Source organism: Panthera pardus, unplaced genomic scaffold, assembly GCF_024362965.1.
Source record: "Panthera pardus isolate Hobbes unplaced genomic scaffold, ASM2436296v1 HiC_scaffold_12, whole genome shotgun sequence".
Lineage (NCBI taxonomy): Eukaryota > Metazoa > Chordata > Mammalia > Carnivora > Felidae > Panthera > Panthera pardus.
In genome coordinates, this window is record NW_026526677.1 from 29,852,803 (window position 1) to 29,872,683 (window position 19,881).

The 19,881-nt window shown below is 36.0% G+C and overlaps 1 protein-coding gene across 2 annotated transcripts in view; it reads left to right on the forward strand.

Annotated features, from left to right (window-relative positions):
- The window catches only part of DCDC1 (doublecortin domain containing 1), a 485,161-nt gene that overhangs the window by 35,925 nt on the left and 429,355 nt on the right, over window positions 1-19,881 (forward strand). Inside the window, exons 5-7 of one of the 2 annotated variants that reach the window (XM_053899858.1) lie at window positions 3,799-4,068; window positions 5,260-5,416; window positions 5,910-6,072. In XM_053899858.1, coding sequence (XP_053755833.1) covers window positions 3,799-4,068; window positions 5,260-5,416; window positions 5,910-6,072 — 590 coding nt within the window. The remainder of the gene's footprint in view (window positions 1-3,798; window positions 4,069-5,259; window positions 5,417-5,909; window positions 6,073-19,881) is intronic. The other variant, XM_053899859.1, reaches the window with a different exon arrangement.

Here is a 19,881-nt window from a genome sequence, read left to right on the forward strand (position 1 = left end):
AATGCTATTTCAATATCATTTCTACTACAGTTGTTCTTAAATCAGTAGTATATTCTAAAGAGCAATGAATGGTCTTCTAATTCTCTTTGTGCCCTGCTGGAGTGGTTTTATTTCCTTTTTTCAGTTTCTGTGTATACCACTAACAAGCTCAGTCACCTGAAACCCAAATGTGTTTGAGCTGAATGATCCTAACACCCTCGTTTCCAGCATTAATTTAACAAGCCATGTGTGTGGGTTTAATTCCCTGTGTAGGACAAGTTAGCTTTGCCAAACAGTTCTGTGATTATCCTCTCACACGCCCAAAGACTAGGCAACACATCAAATGTTATAAGAAAAAAGAGTTTAATAGTGTGTAAGGACTAGTGCAAACCTGTCATCAACATTGATAAAACAAATCAAAGCTGAAGACTACAGATGGTGGCCCAGTAGTGACTTTTTTACATGAAAAGCTACCTTTTCTTATCCTTTTTAATATAAATTACTAGAGAAAGGCAGATAATAAATAAATATATGGTAAAATCATGTTGCTTAATTTAATTCTTTTAACCATTTACCAGGTAAATCTCATATAATTTATTGTCCTAACCCTACCAGAATCATGTGGAGTTGGCAGGGAGAAGGATGAAAGTTTCCCTAAAGGATGCCAGTGCTGTTACCAGAAGACAGGGGGAAGATATGTCAAGAGACAAAGAAAAGCAAATAGCTTTTACATGATTAGATTGAGGACGGCAAGGTATACTTGATAAAATTTGTTTACATTCTGATAAAATCTGTAAAGACCATATAGCAACTCGAAAAATGGTTATTAAGACAATATTTAAATAAAAAAGGCAAAATACTGAATTAATAATGGTATGACACATGATGCAGGGTCGTAGAGCAAAACAGTCAAAGAATTCTTGAGGCATTTTATGGTGCAAAAAGATGTCTTTATTATAGCACTGGGACAGGAGCCATGCACAGAAAGAGCTGTGCTGTGATTGTGAAGAATGACTGATTACATAGGATTTTCTATCCTACAGAGGTGAGGTGACATCAGGGCTCTAGGAAATTAAGTCTATAGGTTCTTGGAGGTCTGGCTGTTACTAAGATTGTGTAAATTTTTCCTGTAAATCAAGGCAGTTATAAACTATAGTAGAGTTTCATGTCCTGCATGACTGCGATCTTTATCAGTTGACCATTTGTTTCTCCCTGCCTTTGTTCTTAGGCAGTCACTAGTGCCTAAAGAATGTTATACATATCCCATCTTAAGGGGAGGGGGTTTGTGAGGTGTCAGCTTGAGTTTTGCCCTCAGCTTGCCTTTACCCTCTCATCAACATAGTTGAAGCTTTGAAATATGGAAAAAATAAAACCTTTCACTTTCTGGTGGCGTGACAATGGATTATTATATAAAATCATTAGTATATTTGTAAAAATATTTGATAGTAAACAAAATGCATTCATTGAAAAAGAAAGACATGAGGCAACTGGCTGGCTCAGTTGATGGAGCACATGACTCTTGAACTCAGGGTTGTAAGTTCAAGCCCCAAGTTGGGTGCAGAGAATATTTTTAAAAAAATAAAATCTTAAAAAAAAAAAAAAAAGACACCTGTTCTTCATTAAGTAGAGAATTTGTTTTCTTTCTTTTCATGAGTATTTGCTTTCCAAGTGATTATTTATGGGCACTGGGAACTATTTATGAGATCTGCAGATCTTTCCTCCTGTCTGTTTACTGCTCTTCCCCTAAGTTGAAAAGCATGGTGACCATTTGCAGTTCCATTGCTACTGCTGCAAAAACACTGCCACTGAGACATGACCTCTGCCTCATGCCACCATTCACCATTGCTATCAAAATCCGAATAGCCCAGGTCTGAAGGGAGGTCTCACCTCTGCCAGAGCTAACGTCCAGTGATCAATTCAAAAGGCTGCCAAAGTTTTGAGCCTAGCTAGGTTTTGGAGTGTAGGGAAGACTACTTCTCTCCCTAGAGCTACAGTCAGTCTAGGACAGACTTGGGTAGAAACATGTGATAACAACAAATACAACTGCTTGCATCCCAGTGTTTTAGCTTTATTGATCCACTGTATCAACTCTCATACACACACACACACACACACACACACACACACACACACACACACACCAATTTTCCCCATGCCACATGAAAGTCTTTCATTCTTTCAGAAGAAATGATCAACCATTTTACACATTTATGAACATAGAGAGGACAGGCCAGAAGAAATAATTGTGATTATAATGACATTGGTGGATAAAAAAATCTGGAGGAGGGGCTGGCTGTGCTAAGCTTTCCACATTAAGCATATGCTAGTTTATATTTACATGAGTGGGTGGGGTTATAATACATTATGCATAAAAACTACTGAGAAACTAACAAATTAGAAAGAAGCAGATTTGGTTTGTATAAAAATACAAATACATACATGAATAACTGAAATAATATGTGTAAGTTTACTATCATCTATGCTTAATCATCATACAGCTCAATATTCTCAATTATGTTAAAATGTGTTTCATTTTATCATACCAGCAAGTTCCCTATATACTCCATCTTTATAACTTGGTATTACACAGCGTCACAGGACATATGGTCCTTTGTTGAAACATCATAGTTTTTTTTTAAATATTTATTTGCTTTTGAGAGAGAGAGAGAGAGAGAGAGAGAGAGAGAGAGAGACAGAATCTGAAGCAGGCTCCAGGCTCCGAGCTGTCAGCACAGCCTGATGCAGGCCTCGGACCCACGAACTGGGAGATCATGACCTGAGTCAAAGTCTGATGCTTAACCAACTGAGCAACCCAGGTGCCCCTCAAATATCATAGTTTATCTAAATACTACTACTCCAGCTTAACTACCAGGTAGGGTGACCAACTATCCCAACTTGTCTGAGATTCAGGGAGTTCCTGGAGTGTGTGACTTTCAGTGCCAATGGCAGGGCAGTCCTGAGTAAACCAGGATGAGTTGGTCACCATAAATCTAGTCTGCCATGAGGCCTTCATAGGCTTTATTCTAGCCTATGTAGTGAGTTTGCCTTCAAGAAATTCTTTTGGCATTTATAGTTAATACACACCCATAGTTCTAAGCAGATTGTTTAGCATATATTCTCTCTGAATTAGGGGATAGTTTGCAAGTTTCTTGAAGGTAGGAGACACATCTCTTTAACTTTTAGATTTCCTAATACTGAACAGAGTACGGAGTAGTTTTTAAATGAATCTAAGAATTAAAGCCTGGGTGGCTCAGTCAGTGAAGCAACTGACTTCAGCTCAGGTCATGATCTTGTGGCCCATGAGTTTGAGTTCCCCCATCTGGCTTTGTGCTCAGAGCATGGATCCTGCTTGGGATTCTGTGTCTCCCTCTCTCTCTGCCCCTCCCCCTCTCACACTCTATGTCTCTCTCATAAATAAAACACTGAAAAAAATTTTTAATTAAAAACATTGTAGTTAGCTGTTTTAAGCATTATACAATCTTTCTCCTTTAGTTTAATAGAGCAAAACAATTCAATTTAATGGTTATGAATGTGAGTTTATTTTAGAATGGGCTTGGGTTCAGTTTTCTACCCTGTCAGTTTACTCATTATGTGAACTTGGGCAAGTTAAGTGGCCTCTCTGAGCCACAATTTCTTAAATCTGTAAAATGGGGATGAAAATAGTACCCACTTTCCAGGGATATTCTAAGGAGTAAACAAAATAATGACTAAGTGTGTGATATTTTGTCTAGCACATGTCATACAGTCAGTTATATGGTAGTTGTTAATAAGTAATTACAGATCAATTCGCTGTATTCTTCCCTGGATGGTTTCTTTCAGAGAGTTTATGTCATCCCAGGCAAAAGCAGTTATTAAAACAACTGAAGATTATTTGCAGCCTCAGTTTGGCCCCAACAGGCTTTTGCATTCAGCGACAGTATCAGAAGGGTCAGGACTTCAAGATTGCTCCCCACATCAAACAGTATCAGATCATAGCCATGATGAAATATCAGACCCATATAGCTACAAATCAAACAGTAAAAACAATTCTTGTTTTATATCAGTATCCAAGAGAAACAGACCTGTCAGTGATCCAATGGGTCAACTGAGGTAATCAAAGCTATTCTCTGTTCTTTTTAACCCACTGCTGAAGCTTTTTCCTTTGAGCAGAATTTATAATGATTCAATTGACTATTTCAGACATTAAAATGTAACACATCTCTAGGGTTTTGTTTCTGTTTTTGTTTTGTTTATTTTTTCTTTGAAAGCACCTGAGTAGAATGTTGCTAATTACACTTGTGGAAAACATGAGGTACACTTAAATGTGGATAATATGAAACTCTGAAAAAAATACTTGAAGCAGAATCAGACTAGGGCTACAAAATATCTGTTTACCAGATATTTGTTTAAAAATAGAAATGCATACTTTTGATATTTAAGCAGTATTTTCCAGTAAAATCAAGTTGAAATGAACTTATTATAAAACCATTTTGTGTGTATATTTTCACTTCAAGATTATTGTCATAAACTGTTAAACCTAAGAATTTATGGATAGAAAAAAATGTTGGTAAGAGCAAAACTCAAACCAAGAAACTGATACTCCCGTTATTTTCATGTTTGATTAGGTAGGTGTATTATGACTTTAATTTACCTGAAGTTTTTATTTTAAAATGTTTACTTTGCTTCTGTGGCATTAAGAATTACCAGGGTTAGTTAGAGAACTTGAAATCAAAACAACATATTAGTCATTTACCATGTACTTTTGCTGAGGAAATAATGAGGACTGAAACTGATTTTGGATGAAGTAAAAACTTAGAAATTTTCCTTTACTACCCCAAACAATTTGAGATGAAGGTAATTACAATTAACTTTAGAGTAAGAAATTTAGAATAAGAAACTTTGAATTTCAAATCTTTTTTTCAAAAATCAAAGTACTTTGATAAACATGAAAACTTAATGGAAAATCTTACCTGTTTGCTATTTCATGATGGTAGGACCATGTTACTATTTTTTGTTTTCTATCAGAACGTAGCATGTATACATACTTTTTTTTAAATGAGTGTTGTGGTGTTTTATAAGTAAATTGATAAAAATCAATTATTTTCAGCTGCCTTACATGAACAGTTTTAGCAAGCCTATTCTATATTAAATTTTTTAAATCTTAGCCTATAAAAAGGTTTTTTTGGTGAATACTTAGAAACAATCTCTAGGGATTATATCTGTAAAACATGCCTAAGATAATATTTATTTAAATGTTATTATTAATTAACATACACCAATTTTGTGGTTTTTTTCCTTCAGAGATGCAGAGTTCTCTTCTTTAAAATTTCAGCCGGCCCAGAATTGGCAGAGATCATGTCAAAGACACAAACTTCATCCCAGAGTGATTACAGTAACAGCTTACAAAAATGGATGTAGAACAGTCTTTGCCAAAGTTACAGTACCAACCATCACCTTGGTAAATAGTGTTCATAAGTTTTCAGTGCTTTATTTCTTCCCTTACTCTTTCATAATATAAAAAATGAAAAAGATGGCATTGTGTTAAAATTTTCTTTTTAGTGATGAATCTGTAAATTGCTTATGTATACATAGATCTCATAGGCATTTTATTCCTTTCTTGTTTATCAACATGTAAATGGTACATTTAATAAATAAATGACCCTTCTGTTTAATAAACAGATGCAATGGTTTTCTGTCTTGTGGAGTTGTTAAACTGACAGAATATTTAAGAACTAAAATTAGACAATAATTAGATATTCTCAGAGCTGTGATTTTCCTCTTCTTTGTATATTTTCAAGTGCTAGAAAATACATTGGTGGAGTTACTTCAGTTACTTAACTTGGCCAGTGACTCCATGGGTGTCTGTTTTCATCGTTAGCACCTTTTGTTTCATGGCAATGTGTTGCTTCTTTGTCCTAACTCACTTTCTCTTACCTCTTGCTTTCTTCTAGTTGCTGGAGGAGTGCACAGAAAAGCTGAATCTGAACATGGCCGCACGACGAGTGTTCTTGGCAGACGGCACTGAAGCCCTCAAACCTGAAGATATACCCCATGAAGCCGACGTTTATGTTTCAACAGGAGAGCCCTTTTTAGATCCATTCAAAAAAATTAAAGGTAAAAAAGAAAAAAATATACTCTACCCCCACCCACAGTAAATTGCTTCAGGGGTGCAATTAAAAAATGATTTTCATCCTGTCTTTTTTGCATGGTTTAACAAAACTAATGTTTACGCATTTACAGCTCAGTAAGAGGATAATGTGCTTAATGAAAGAAAAATCCACTGACAGCCACGTTTATTGCCCTTCATTAGCATTGGTGCTTAATTTAATATAGATCTGAATAGACATTAGGGAGCCTGCAGGAGGTTAAATGGTGAAAATATAATAAATTAAATCAGAGATTATTGAATTTACTGTTTAGTTTCTGTGACACCCAACAGACATAATTCATTAGATTTATTCTCTCAGAAAATAGTTCAAAGTTTCAAGGAGCATTTATTCATTTACACTCTTGGTCTTTTTTCAGATGGCATTAACATAACTATGAAAATGTGATCAGAATAAACATATAATTCTTATATACATGTGATTTTCCTAACAAAATTTTCCATAAGGTAAATACTGCAGCTTGAGTTTTTTAAACCTTGAAATGTGTGTGTGTGTAGTTTATATTTGTGTTTATATATAATAATATATATACACATATTTGTGTATATACACATATGTATATTATTATATATATATACACATATATATGTGTATATACACATATGTATATTGTTATATATACACATAAATACAAACATATGTATTTTAGACATATGCTGGTAAGCTCTTTTTTCAAAAGTGCAGTGTTTCTAACATTCACAAATGTGATTTTCTAAACTAAAACAAACATTTTTCTTTCTTCAGTGAGAAAGAATACATTTCCAGAAAGAAAGAAAAGTACTGAGAATATTCTTACAAGCATGTCATATCCATAGTCTGTCATCAAGTGCTATATATAGTAATCACATTTAAATGACATAAGAACTTTGGCATGCAAATTCAGCGTATCTAACTGCTATGTTCCCCTATACTTTTAATACTTTATTAGAAGTATTTTTTTCTACAACTGCTATAAAGCTGGTGAACCAGGACAAGTCTAGGCAATAATTGCATAAGTGGAAGAGAAGTAATTCTGGAGTTCATTACAGATGAGATGATGAAAATTCTTCCTCTATTAATGTTATTATATAAGATGATACTAGGGTTTCTATCTCTTTGAAAATACTTGATCATCAGGAATAATTTCTTGAAATCAGTAGAAAGTTCAAGGTAATTTGGTTCAAGGTAAAGAAACTTGTTGCTATAATACTCAGTAAAAATTACCTGTGCAAAAGTGTAGACCCATATATTTTCCAAATCTTGATTTAACTTTAAATTATGGCTCCTTTTATTTTGTATTCATTGAATCATTTGTAAAATTAATCTTGTATGAAAACATGACTCTTTGTAGGTAAATGTTTCTGTGACTATTTTATATTTAAGTGTGTATGTAATGAGTGCTTCCTTAAAATCTTGATTGTTTTTATTAATAAGAAATACTGGCCTTTCATTGATAATGGTATTGGTGAAGAGATATATAAAAATTATTTATAGCCAAGCTTCGTGGAAAATTTTCTGGACATGTATGCCTAAAATAACAGTGTTAAACACATGACTAGCTTGGTGGATGATTTTTAAATGTACAAACTAATTTCCTCCTACTTTTTGTTTTCTCTTTTATCCTGTTTAAAGCCAAGTCCAGAACAAAAAACTTCTCTGCTTTGTCTGCATATCTTTGGCTGTGTTTCACTGTGACATGCACTGCTGTTCTTTTAGCACCAAAATGTTGGCACACACTCCTGAAAATTTCACACCATCTCTTGCTGGATCAGCAAGCTTAACCCACCAAAATCTGGTGTTGTGCAATGGTTTTTGACTGATAATCAATCTTTATGCTGCTCGACAGTTGTTGCTGGGACACGGAGTAGAGCAGGTGGCAGATGTGCCTTGTCTTTTGAGAAAAGAAATTGTAGGTGAGCTTGGACACAGACTAGCATATCACATGTCCATTAAAAAGACCTAGGATAAGTATAATGGGGAAAAAGCCACTTGTCTATGTTAAGCTCATAGATAAGCCTAGAAGACTAAAGACTGATATTTGGTTTCTTCCAGAACCTTAAGAACATAAATGTAAATAAATGTTATATATACATAGTATAGTCTTTAACTTGAATTAAATAATTTGAGAGAAATGTGGGAAGATTTCAAATCTATATCTATATCTATATCTATCTATATATCTATCTATATGTCTATATATCTATATCTATATCTATCTATATACCTATATATCCCACATATTCACATGTACTTTTTCAAATCAGATTAAAATTACCTTTCTTGCATGTATTTTACAGATAATCAATAATTTGTCAACTTGCCATGAGTGTACCATAAAAATAAGACATGTGTGAATAGTCTTGAAGGTGGTAGATAAATTTAGAGTAAGGAAGCATTCTAAAGGTAAATAGGATAAAAACAGCTGGCAGGATTGGGTGCTACTCTTGTAGCTCTCTACGTGAACATGAATATTTTATATTCAGGTAATCAACAGGCATTAGAGTCAATAATTAGCCATTACTTTAATATAAATATTTCCATTCATTCAGCAAACATTCATTGAGAGCCTACTATGTGCCAGGTACTAGACCACATCAGAGACAGATGAAAAGGGGGGCTTAGAGTCTTTTTTTTTTAAAACCATTTATTCTTTTATCTCTGATTTTAACTTCAATTTAATTCAATCTAAATTTAAACCAATAAGTATTTAAGTATCTACTATGTATGCAGTTTTGGCTTAGGGATAGAAGTCCTGGCCTTTAAGGAGCTTATAAGTTACAAATCCTTAAAATTGAGAACCCTTTTTAACAACATAAGTCAAATGGGTCCTCCAAAGGAAAATTTACGTTATTTCTGGTACAGGAAGGCCAAATAAGTCTGTATATATTTTGGCAATTGTATTTCCATACTTCACTGTTTTCTTATTGTTCTTTGGAAAAGCAATGTCAACAGTGAAAATAGCCTCAGAACTATTTCCAGATTTACTAAGGTAGAAAAAGACCTAAGGAACATCTCTAATTTTTAACTACTTTACTACCCATTTTGAGTACCACTGTTGACAGCCAGTGCCACTAGATTTAATAGAAAGCCAGAGAGCTATTTATCACATACCTGGAAACACAAAGCGTTCATGTAGAGGTCAAGCCAAGGTCAAGACTGACATGAAGCATTCCCTGTTGAAAAGCAGTATTAGAATAATTCTTACATTTTGAAGTTAAATGCCTAAGCAGAAGACTGTGTGTGGGGAAAAATAAAATCTTTTTTATAATAACTCTTGATGAAGATCAACGGTCTTATTAGGTCATATAATTATGGCATTTGAAGATTCTGAAATCTATTAATGATTCTCTAGAATTGTGAAGATGTAGTTAATGAATTGTTTGAAGAGGCATTTTAAAAGTTTTTGGATTCGTGGGCATGCACTTTAGGTTTTATTCAGTTTCCTCAATCTTCTTTAACGGCACAGTGAAAATGCTTGCATCAGATTCATGGGGTTTATGAGAGTTTAGCTCCTTTATAACTGTTAGAAGCTGTAGGCAGTGCCAACCTAGCATAAGAAATGCCCTGCAATTACTTAAATGTCTTAAAAAAGATGAGAGGAAAAAAGCTGCTTGGATCTAACTCATTAGGTCCAAGTTCCATTGTGTGGTGTTCTGATTGTTTAAAGTTTTCTTTAGCTTTATATTTTCATTCTTTCCTATATATTCTATTCGACTATTTGGCTTTTAGAGCTATCATTTACAATGATTCATTTCAGTCCTGAGTTTTGTTAACCAGAAATGAAACTGAGTACTATGAATAAGATTTTACATCTTTCATATACTGTATTGTGAAGATGTAGTCCCAGAAAAAAATCCATGAAAAGAATTCTTGATACTACACCTAAGATCTAAATTTAAACCTAGAGATTTTCTGCTAACTGCCATGTGATCTACAAAATGAAATAATTTGCTGTGACAGCTTGTGATTGACAAGAATATGTGTGAGCACATTTAAAATAGGCCATCTTTTCATGTAGAAGTAAATGTCAGTGAAATGATGGATTCTCATCATTTTAATTATTGATGATTTGGAAATATTTCAATTCCATGACATACAAGACACATTCTAAATAGCAGCATAACACTTTTTCTCCAATCTACGTCAATAATGAAATGTTCTGTCATATTTTGTTTTTCAAAAAATGCGTTAGTTTAATGAACCTGGATTCATGCATTATATTTTCTTCCATTATGTGTCTCTGAATTTGTTGATTTTTAAATGGTTGTGTTAAAAGCACATGTTTCAAGAAATAACCCACTACCCACCTCCTATCACACCTTGCTATTCTTGCTGCTAGATCTCAAGACAGTGCTACAGTGCTGACTATACCAAGGACTGCTTTGTCCTGCTAAAGCTAAGATTGGGTTTTGTGATGATCACACATGGGGTGACCACTACTTAATTCAAGCAACTACAGCAGGAGTCAGGGTGGGCTTTCCCAAGTTCCTAGCTATCACATTGTTTGCATAGTGTTGTAATAGGCAAGATTACTTGTCAGGCCATTTTATCTCCCACTTAGCTGCACATATTCAAAAATAAGAATATGACATTAGATAGAGAAAAAACTCACTTTCTTCTGAGATAGCACATGATTCTTTTATCTATTTTTGCAAGTGAGGGTAAAACTTAAGCACGTATTTTATTTATTTCCCTATCCCAAATGTTTACAACCTGTAAGTAAGAGTGTAGCGTATCTTTACTGTATAAACAGATGTCGATCTAAAGAATATTGCAAGAGTTGGACCTTCCAAAAACTGTCCTTAGCTAATAGGAAAATCTAGAGCATACAAGTGGCAGCATCTCCTTATATTGTCAAATTATCAAATCATTGAGAGTCATCTAAATCCTTGACATATTCGTGAACTGTTGAGTTGCATATATACCTAGAGGCTATGCTTGTTTAGCGAAGGTGTGCAAACCTAGAACTGTCCTGATAATTTGAATACTTTCTGTATGTCACGCGCTGAGTTATGTGCTTTAAGTGTATTATATTTACTCCTCACAATTCCTGAGTTAGTGCTACAAGTCCATAATCTCTTATATGCAATTCCAAAATTCAAAATTGCCGAAGATAAAACAATTTTTTCAGAACTCATTTGGTAGCAGAAACTTACTTACTATAGATAACCAGTTGTTGTATTTAAAAAATAATTAATATGTTTGGTTATGGGTTGCTACCCTAAACCTTGCTGGACACACTACATAATAACATATGATCTATGCACTATTAGGATATATGCGCTATATTAACATTTTTGTATCCATAAATTCTATTTATGGAATTACATCTGACCTTAGGACTTTGGGTAAGGTCCTTCTGTTGTAGCTGCAAAAAAACCAGATAAATTTTAATTCTCACTAGAGTATTTTTTAATGTTTATTTACTTATTTTGAGAGAGAGAGAGAGAGAGAGAAGCAGAGAGAGAGGAAGACAGAGAATCCCAAGTAGGCTCCACACCATCAGTGCAGAGCCCAATGCGGGGCTCCAACCCATGAACTGTGAGATCATGACCTGAGCCAAAACCAAGAGTCAGATGCTCAATCGACTGAGCCACCCAGGTGCCCCCTCAGCATAGTATTTAACTCAGAAGTATTATAAATACCATCTTTAAATCACATTGAGTTGTTTGCTACATGAGTAAAAGTAGACAGAGAGACTATCTCCCTGGCTAGACCTGAGAGAGTATGTGAGAGGTAATAAAAAAATTGTAGTTCTCTAAGGAGGCAGAGGAATAAAGAAAGACCATTCATTCATTTAACCATTCCCTCAAAATATAGGTATTGAGCCCTTACAATGTGCCAGGCATTGCTCCAAACCTTAAGGTTATGGTGTGAAGAGAGAGGTCTCATGGAGCTAAGAGAAGTAGAAGGAGCAAAGACAAGAAATATATAAAGAACCAAATAAGGTGTTTATTGACAGTGGTAAGTGTTATAAAACAAATAAAAAGGGTGGTATCGTAAGAACAAGTAATGTCATGGAAACAAAAGGGGATGATTTTTCAAATGAAACAGACATTTGCAGTAAACTTTAAATCAAATCTTTTAGGCAGGTACTCTTTCAGGGGTTTGCCCTTCAGACCATTAGTTTTTCAAACTCTCAGACATGTATTGGGAAAGACATGAGAAACGTATTATTATTTAGTGGCAAGAACACTAGCCTTGAAGTCGGATGATCTTGCAAGATTCTAGTCCCTGCTATATATATAACCTTGGACAGATTGGTCTGTGCTTCATTGACCTTACCTGTAAAATTGAGGTACTAATATCTTAAGGAATTATTGGGTATTGTCTTTATTTCTAAAACAAGATAAATTATTTGAAAATTAAATGTCTATAAATTCCTAGTTTAAATAGAACACTGAGAATAGCATTTCCTAAACATAACTAAGGTTCCAATTCCTATTAAGATCCCAAGGCCATTAATCAGAACCTTATGTCCACTCCTCCCTTTTTAGAATAGCTAGCTAGGTTTAGAATAGCTAGCTAGTCAGGAAAATAACAGCAAAAACATTTACTTCTGCTTTCTTCATTACTGCCAGGGAAGCAAACTACAGTATGAGCCTGGACAACTCAGCCTCCCTCAGCCTCAGTTTTCTTATTCACAAATTGAGCCCCATAGTAGACACCTCACAGCATCATTATGAGGAGTAAATAAGATGATGTATGTAAAAGCCTGCCATACATAGTAGATGTCTAAAACATCTGATCTTTATTTATTTTCCCTCCTTTTGCACTATCTCTTACTAGGCACATTTCCGCCAGCTTTTCATACAAGCCGTCACAGTACCTGATTTTACTGCCAAAGGTATTTGCTAGGTCTAAGATTTTAAAATGCAGCTTTTTGAATTGTGACAATTTTTGCTTGTGCAAATTCAAATCCCTGCAAAGCATCCATGTATACAGCATGATATAGGAATCTGAGTTAGAGCCTTTGAACTCTCACTATATTGTGCTTTTTGCCTTAAGAATTTGTCCAGGCTGTAAGTCAAAATCAAGTCTTTCTTTTTAAAAAAGTCCCAAGTGGTCTTGCTGTGCTCTATTCCAAGAGTCATATTTTAAAATATGTTTATGACCCAAGGCTAGCCTTTACTTAAAGCTGCCATAACTTATTTCAAGAAAGTTCATAGAAAAGTTCAGGGAAAGGGTGAAAACATTTTGATTGGCACAATAGATGGGATGTTTGTAATTTTAATCAAATTTAAATTGAAGACATACTTCAAATGATATGTCAGACTAGTGTTACTGAGTTAAAATCTAATGACAACCACTGTCATTATTAGTTAAATATAACCATCATGCCTATAGCAATAAATGATGACACTTAGGAACATGCAGAAACAACACAAGTATTTAAAGAAAAGGGAGTGACTAGAAACTCAGTTGAACACAGGAATGTGACCTGGATTATTCTATTTACCAAACATAGAAGCAATTGTATTTTGAACAAATGATATAATTGAGTATAGCAGTATGTTTTCTTACTGTCAGAGCATTTATATTTTATAAACTTATCTTGCACCCATGAAATGATGTGCTTGTTCATATTTAATGTCATTATCTATACCTGCTTGACAATCAGAACATTAAAGTATTTTCAAGTTTATTGCCCAACTAGAAGAGAATGAATTTTTTAAAAATAAGATTTTTAATAAGCTCATGGATTTGAAGTTGCAAATGTGCTGCTTTTATTTTGGTGACAAAAGGCAGTATTCTTTTTGCCTGGCACATGCAAAATAGAAAATTACAATGGGGAACACCCAGATTTATTTAATTTTATGACAGATGTTGTATTTTTTGAAGTAGACTGAGAAAATGTAATGATATTGTAGGTAGAGTTTCTATCACAGAAGCAGGCTAGAAAGTGCTTTATCTTTTTCATGATTTAGTTATAAACAAAACCATGAAAATAAAATAGGATGTGGATTCTTCAAAATAAAATATAACGTATGGTTGGGGCCTAACATTTTCCGAGTGCTTCAGGACAGTAAATATATGAATAGTCAAGGGGACTTGGCAGTCCCTAAGCATCTGGAGATGTCCCATTGGGGAGCTATTTTCCAAGGTTATGCTGAGCCTTAGAATTTCACTTGAGTGTAGTCTCCGCTGCCATTCTCACCCAGTGGTCTCTTAACTTTCCAGAAAGAAGTGCATGAGGAGAAGACAGGGACAGGGTCTGATTGTGACTTTGGAACCCACTAGGTGTGGCTACCAAATTTAAAGCAGAGGATGAGGTAAGATTAGGACCCCTTCTTTGGCAGTTGAATGTAGAGGCACTGAGACTTTGCTGAGAGTACTGTCAACAAGACAGAGTCTCAAGAACTCTCCAAAGCGGACCTCCAGGGATCCTGCTGTTGCATTCATATAGGGATAGGCATTGTATTTGGTTCTACTCTCTGGGGAAACTCCCAGTAGTAAGGATAAGCTCCCATTGCATTCTCAATATCCCCTTTTGTAATCATCAGATGTATAAATGTCTGTTGCCCTTCTAGACCAAGTTAGTTTCAGGCAGAAACCATGGCTACCTTATTCACCATCACTTTCTGGCACAGGGTCTGGCACTTAATAGATGCTCAGTAAATGTTGTTCAATGGATGAATGAAGGACGAAATGAAATAGGTACCATGGCAAACCATCCGTATTTCAGGGAGGTGACTGCCAGGAAAATAGATCTCATCAGAGCAGCAGGCTCAGCTGTAAATAGTCAGTGGATGTTTAGGAGGAGTATATTAAAAACCCCCTACCCCAAATTCATATGTAGATTTGTGAATGTTCCTGTTTGGCAGGGGGCCAGAGTAAGCCAGCCCAAGAATAATTACATCGCAGAGAGGCTAATGGTTATGCTAATGCTTGTCTGAGACCAGACAATGCTCAGAAGTGGAGTGCTGGGATAAAAGATTCTCCCAGGAACCTGTAGATCTGAGATTTTCAGCCCTCCCATATCCTCTCAGGAATGCCCATTCTTGCCTATTCTCTCTCCTCAATCATTCTTTTGGTGGTGATAGGAGGCTCTCTTCTTTCATTTAGTACTTCTCTTTGTATTTCTCATAGTGCCTTGCATACAGTCAGTGCTTGTTAACTATTATTGAAAGTAAGGAAGTAAGGAAGAGGAGATAGTGTGACCTTTGGGAAGGTTCAGGGCCACTGCCCACTGTTGTGCATAGCTGAAGGACTGTGGAGCTACACTCACTTTTTTTCAATTTCACCATGGTGCAGGGGAGGGGGAGCTGAGGAGGTGGAGAGGCAGTTTTCTAATTCTTGTAAAGGTACCAGATAGCCTCAACACTGGGAGAGATGCCAGGGTTTTAAGGTGAGAAAGTTAACAAAAGACAAAGATATAGAAAGCATTTGCTAGCTATGGCTAGTATGTTTTCTGAGAAGCTCAAAGTGGGTTTAGATGGCACTAAGTTTCTTGTTTTAATACTTGGCCTCCTTCCTGCCCCAGTACCCAGCCATGCCCTTACCATTTGATTACTTCTCCTTCTACCCACTCCCAACCTCACTTAATCCTCTAACTCACCAAGGCTAAAATCTAGGCAGGGCTTTGGTGAGCATCTTCAGTTTCTTCATGCTGCTGTGAAAGGGTGAAGATTCTGTTTTTCCGGGCTGCCTGGCTGGCTCAGTTGGTAGAGCACGCATGTCTTTATCTTGGAGTCATGAGTTTGAGGCCCATGTTGGGGGTAGAGTTACTTTAAAAAAATTTCTTCTTAAAAAAAAAAGACTGTTTTCTTCTTGCCCCTGGATATAATAATGCTTACTCTGGCCATCAGCCCTCACCACATTTCTTCATGTGAAAACATATGGCTCTAGAGCTGTGATGTGGAGAAGAATCACCCCGTGTTGCTAAATATGGCAGTTCTCTGTTTCTCTAGCTGTTCTCATCTAGGAGACCCATGGCCCATATTTCGAGGACAAGCTGCGTTAGAGCTGTTTTTTTTTTTTTTCCTCACTTTATCCTAATAGGTTTGTTACCTAGAGAAGCAGATTTTGCCTTAATGTAAGGAAGATTTTTCCAATAGTTCCACCTTTCCAAAAGATGGAATGGCCTGCTTTGGGAAGTGTGGGGATTGTAAGCATTGTACATAGGCTCTAATATGACTACTTCCCACCTTCCTTGATCCATGCCTGGCCACTGTGTGTTCAGTCTTTTCCCAATGATCCATCATATTGTTGCATAATTCTGCATCTTTATTTGTATCATTTCCTCTCTCTGGATTATGCTCTCACTCTTTTACCCACTCTGTGTGTCCTCTAAGTCCTACTTTATGTCCTCCTCTGGGGAGCCTTTCTCAGCCACCATGAGCTGTGGCAGGTGTCCCTGCTCCATATTCTCCCAATACGTTATGGATACCTCTGACCAGGCACCTGCCATATTTTGTGTTTGTTTGCCTTTGTTGTCTTCCCAAACAGACTGAGAACTCTTTGAGGCAGCAGGGAACATGTTATAGGCACTGAGTGCATGTTCGTTGAATGAATAATTGAGTAAATGAAGCAGGTGGTTAGAGTCAGTAATTTTCAGTTTCTTTGAACCTCAATGTTGTGCAATTCTGAAGTCAATACATTGTAATGCACTAAGCCTATGACTTTTTTGCTTCTTCCTACTCTGAGCTATCTTTTGTGATATGTATTTTGGTTTCTGAGTAAATTCAATGAGGGACATGGCAATGAAAAACCTAATTAATCATGAGTAACAAAATGTAATCTTTTTCCAAAATACTGAAAAAAACAGGAGTCCAATTTATATTTACTAATGAAAATATTACCTGGTATATATCTAATGAAATAATAGTGATGCTCTTATCTGACATGTTTGACTAATATTCTACAAATATTTTTTAAAATTTTTTTAAGTTTATTTATTATTCTGAAAGAGACAGAGACAGCACGAGTAGGGGAGGGGCAGTGAGAGAGGGAAAGAGAGCATCCCAAGTAGGCTCCATGCTGCCAGCACAGAACCCGATGTGGTGCTCGAACACATGAAGGTGTGAGATCATGACCTGAGCTAAAACCAAGAGTCAGATGCCTAATTGACTAAGCCACCCAGGTGCCCCTACAAATATTTTTTTGAACATTTGCTATGTGATAAGCCCTACTTCAGGTGCTGGCTATACATCAGGGATTAATTGCTTACATTAAAAATGTATGATCAACTTTTATTATTTTGTTAAATGTCTAATAAGCACACTTGTTTACAATGTACTAGATACTAGAGAGGCACACAGATAAAAACACATTCAATGCCCTTAAAATGCTCAAATCATAACAAGGACACACGTACAAAACCAGAGAAGTTTAATGAAATGAGAGCATAAAGATGAAGCTATAAATCCTGAAGAAAGATAGATCAAAGAAAACTTCTTAGAAGAGGTGAGACTCAGTTGAAAAGAAAGAGAGAGAGCCTACCAAAAGGGAGGGAAAAGCCATGGTCAAGTTTGGAGTCAGAAAAGTGCATGGTGTGTGCCAATGGCTTATTCACAGCTCTCTACACTTCTGCAAAGGGAGATTATCTCAAAATCTTTTATTGCAATGGTTCTAAACTGGGGTTGATTTTGACCCTTGGAGAAGATTGGGTAATGTCTAGAGATATTTTTGGTTGTTTCAACTAGGAAGGTCCTACTGGCATCCAATGGGCAGAGGCCAGGGATGCTACTAAATATTCCATAATACACAGGACAGCCATTATCACAAAGAACAGAGATGTCAATACTTACCAAGGTTGAAAAACCTTATTCAGACACAAATATTTGTAAACAAATCACAATATTTTTTTTCTTTTTCTAAAAATTATTTATTTTTTAAAATTTATATTATACCCAGTGCTTATCCGAACAAGTATCCTCCTTAATGCTCTTGCCCATTTCACTCATACCCCCACCCACAGCCCCTCCAGGAACTCTGTTTGTTCTCTATATGTAAGAGTCTCTTATGTTTTGTCCTCTTCCCTGTTTTTATATTATTTTTGCTCTCCTTCCCTTATGTTCATCTGTTTTGTATATTAAATTCCACATATGAGTTAAGTTGTATGATATTTGTCTTTATCTGAGTGACTAATTTCGCTTAGCATAATCCATCCACGTTGTTGCAAATGGCAAGATTTCATTCTTTTTGATTGCCAGGTAATATTCCATTGTATATATATACCACACCTTCTTTATCCATTCATCAGTTGAAGGACATTTGGGCTCTTTCCGTAATTTGGCTATTGTCAGTAGTGTTGCTATAAACATTGGGCTGCATGTGCCCCTTTCAAACAGCACACCTGTATCCTTGGGATAAATACCTAGTGGTGTAATTGTTGAGTCGTAGGGTAGTTTCATTTTTAATTTTTTGAGGAACCTCCATACTGTTTTCCAGGGTGACTGCACCAGTTTGCATTTCCACCAGCAGCACAAAAGGGTTCCTCGTTCTCCGCATCGTCGCCAACATCTGTTGTCACCTGATTTGTTAATTTTAGCCATTATGACAGGTGTGAGGTTATATCTCATTGTGGTTTTGATTTGTATTTCCCTGATGATGAGTGATGTTTAGCATTTTTAGCATGAGTGATGTGTCTGTTAGCCACAATCACAGTAGTTTTCATAAGGACATTTTGACCAAATTATAGGCACTGGGGGCAGCTGCTTTTTAGGTGGTCTTAAGGTGAAACTATGGTAGAATGTGGGAAAATAAGAAGTTGGGGAAATCTGGTCATTTTAAACTAATGAAATTCTTTTATTAATTTTTACAGTGTCATGGTTAAGACAGCAGGCTTTGAAATCATTAAGCCTAGGTCTGATCTCTGATTTACTTAAAAGATGTATGATAGAGATCTCTATGGTAGAGATGTAGTTGGCTAATTTCTCTAGGTTTCATTTTCCTTGTCTATAAAATGGAGATGATAATGTTACCTACCTCCTAAGATTGTGAAGATAAAACAAGTTAATGTACATAAAGCACTTAACACATTGCTCTGTATATGCTAAGTTCTTGATGAAAATCATGAGGAGAATAATAATGTCACCATTTACTGTGTTTCTTATTTACACATAAGTGTTTTATCTGTATAAATTCTTTCCATCCATACAACAAATAAGGGAATTACTATTACTGTTCTCATTTCTCAGATAAGAAAACTAAGGTAGGGGTGCCTGGGTGGCTCAGTCCTTTGAGTGTCCAACTCTTGATTTCGACTCAGGTCATAATCCCAAGATTGTGGGATCGAGCCCCATGTCGGGCTTCGCACTGACTGTGGAGCCTGCTTAAGATTCTCTCTGTCTCTGTCTCTCTCTTTCTCCCTCTCCCCTTTCTCTTTTTCTCTCTCTCTCTCTAAAAAAAATAAAGAACAAAAATTAGAGCAAATAAGATTGACTGATTTTTGGGGCGCCTGGGTGGCGCAGTCGGTTAAGCGTCCGACTTCAGCCAGGTCACGATCTCGCGGTCCGTGAGTTCGAGCCCCGCGTCAGGCTCTGGGCTGATGGCTCGGAGCCTGGAGCCTGTTTCCGATTCTGTGTCTCCCTTTCTCTCTGCCCCTCCCCCGTTCATGCTCTGTCTCTCTCTGTCCCAAAAATAAATAAAAAACATTGAAAAAAAAAAAAAAAAAAGATAGATTTTTTTCAAAGATTATGTTAAGATTCAAATCTAGGGAGTTTAGCTGCAGAACCCATGCTCTTAACTACTAGAGAAGCTGTTTATCTAATTTAGTCATCATTAGTACTATTTTATTAGACTGTTTTGCAGGTTGGTTTAAACATCTTTACTT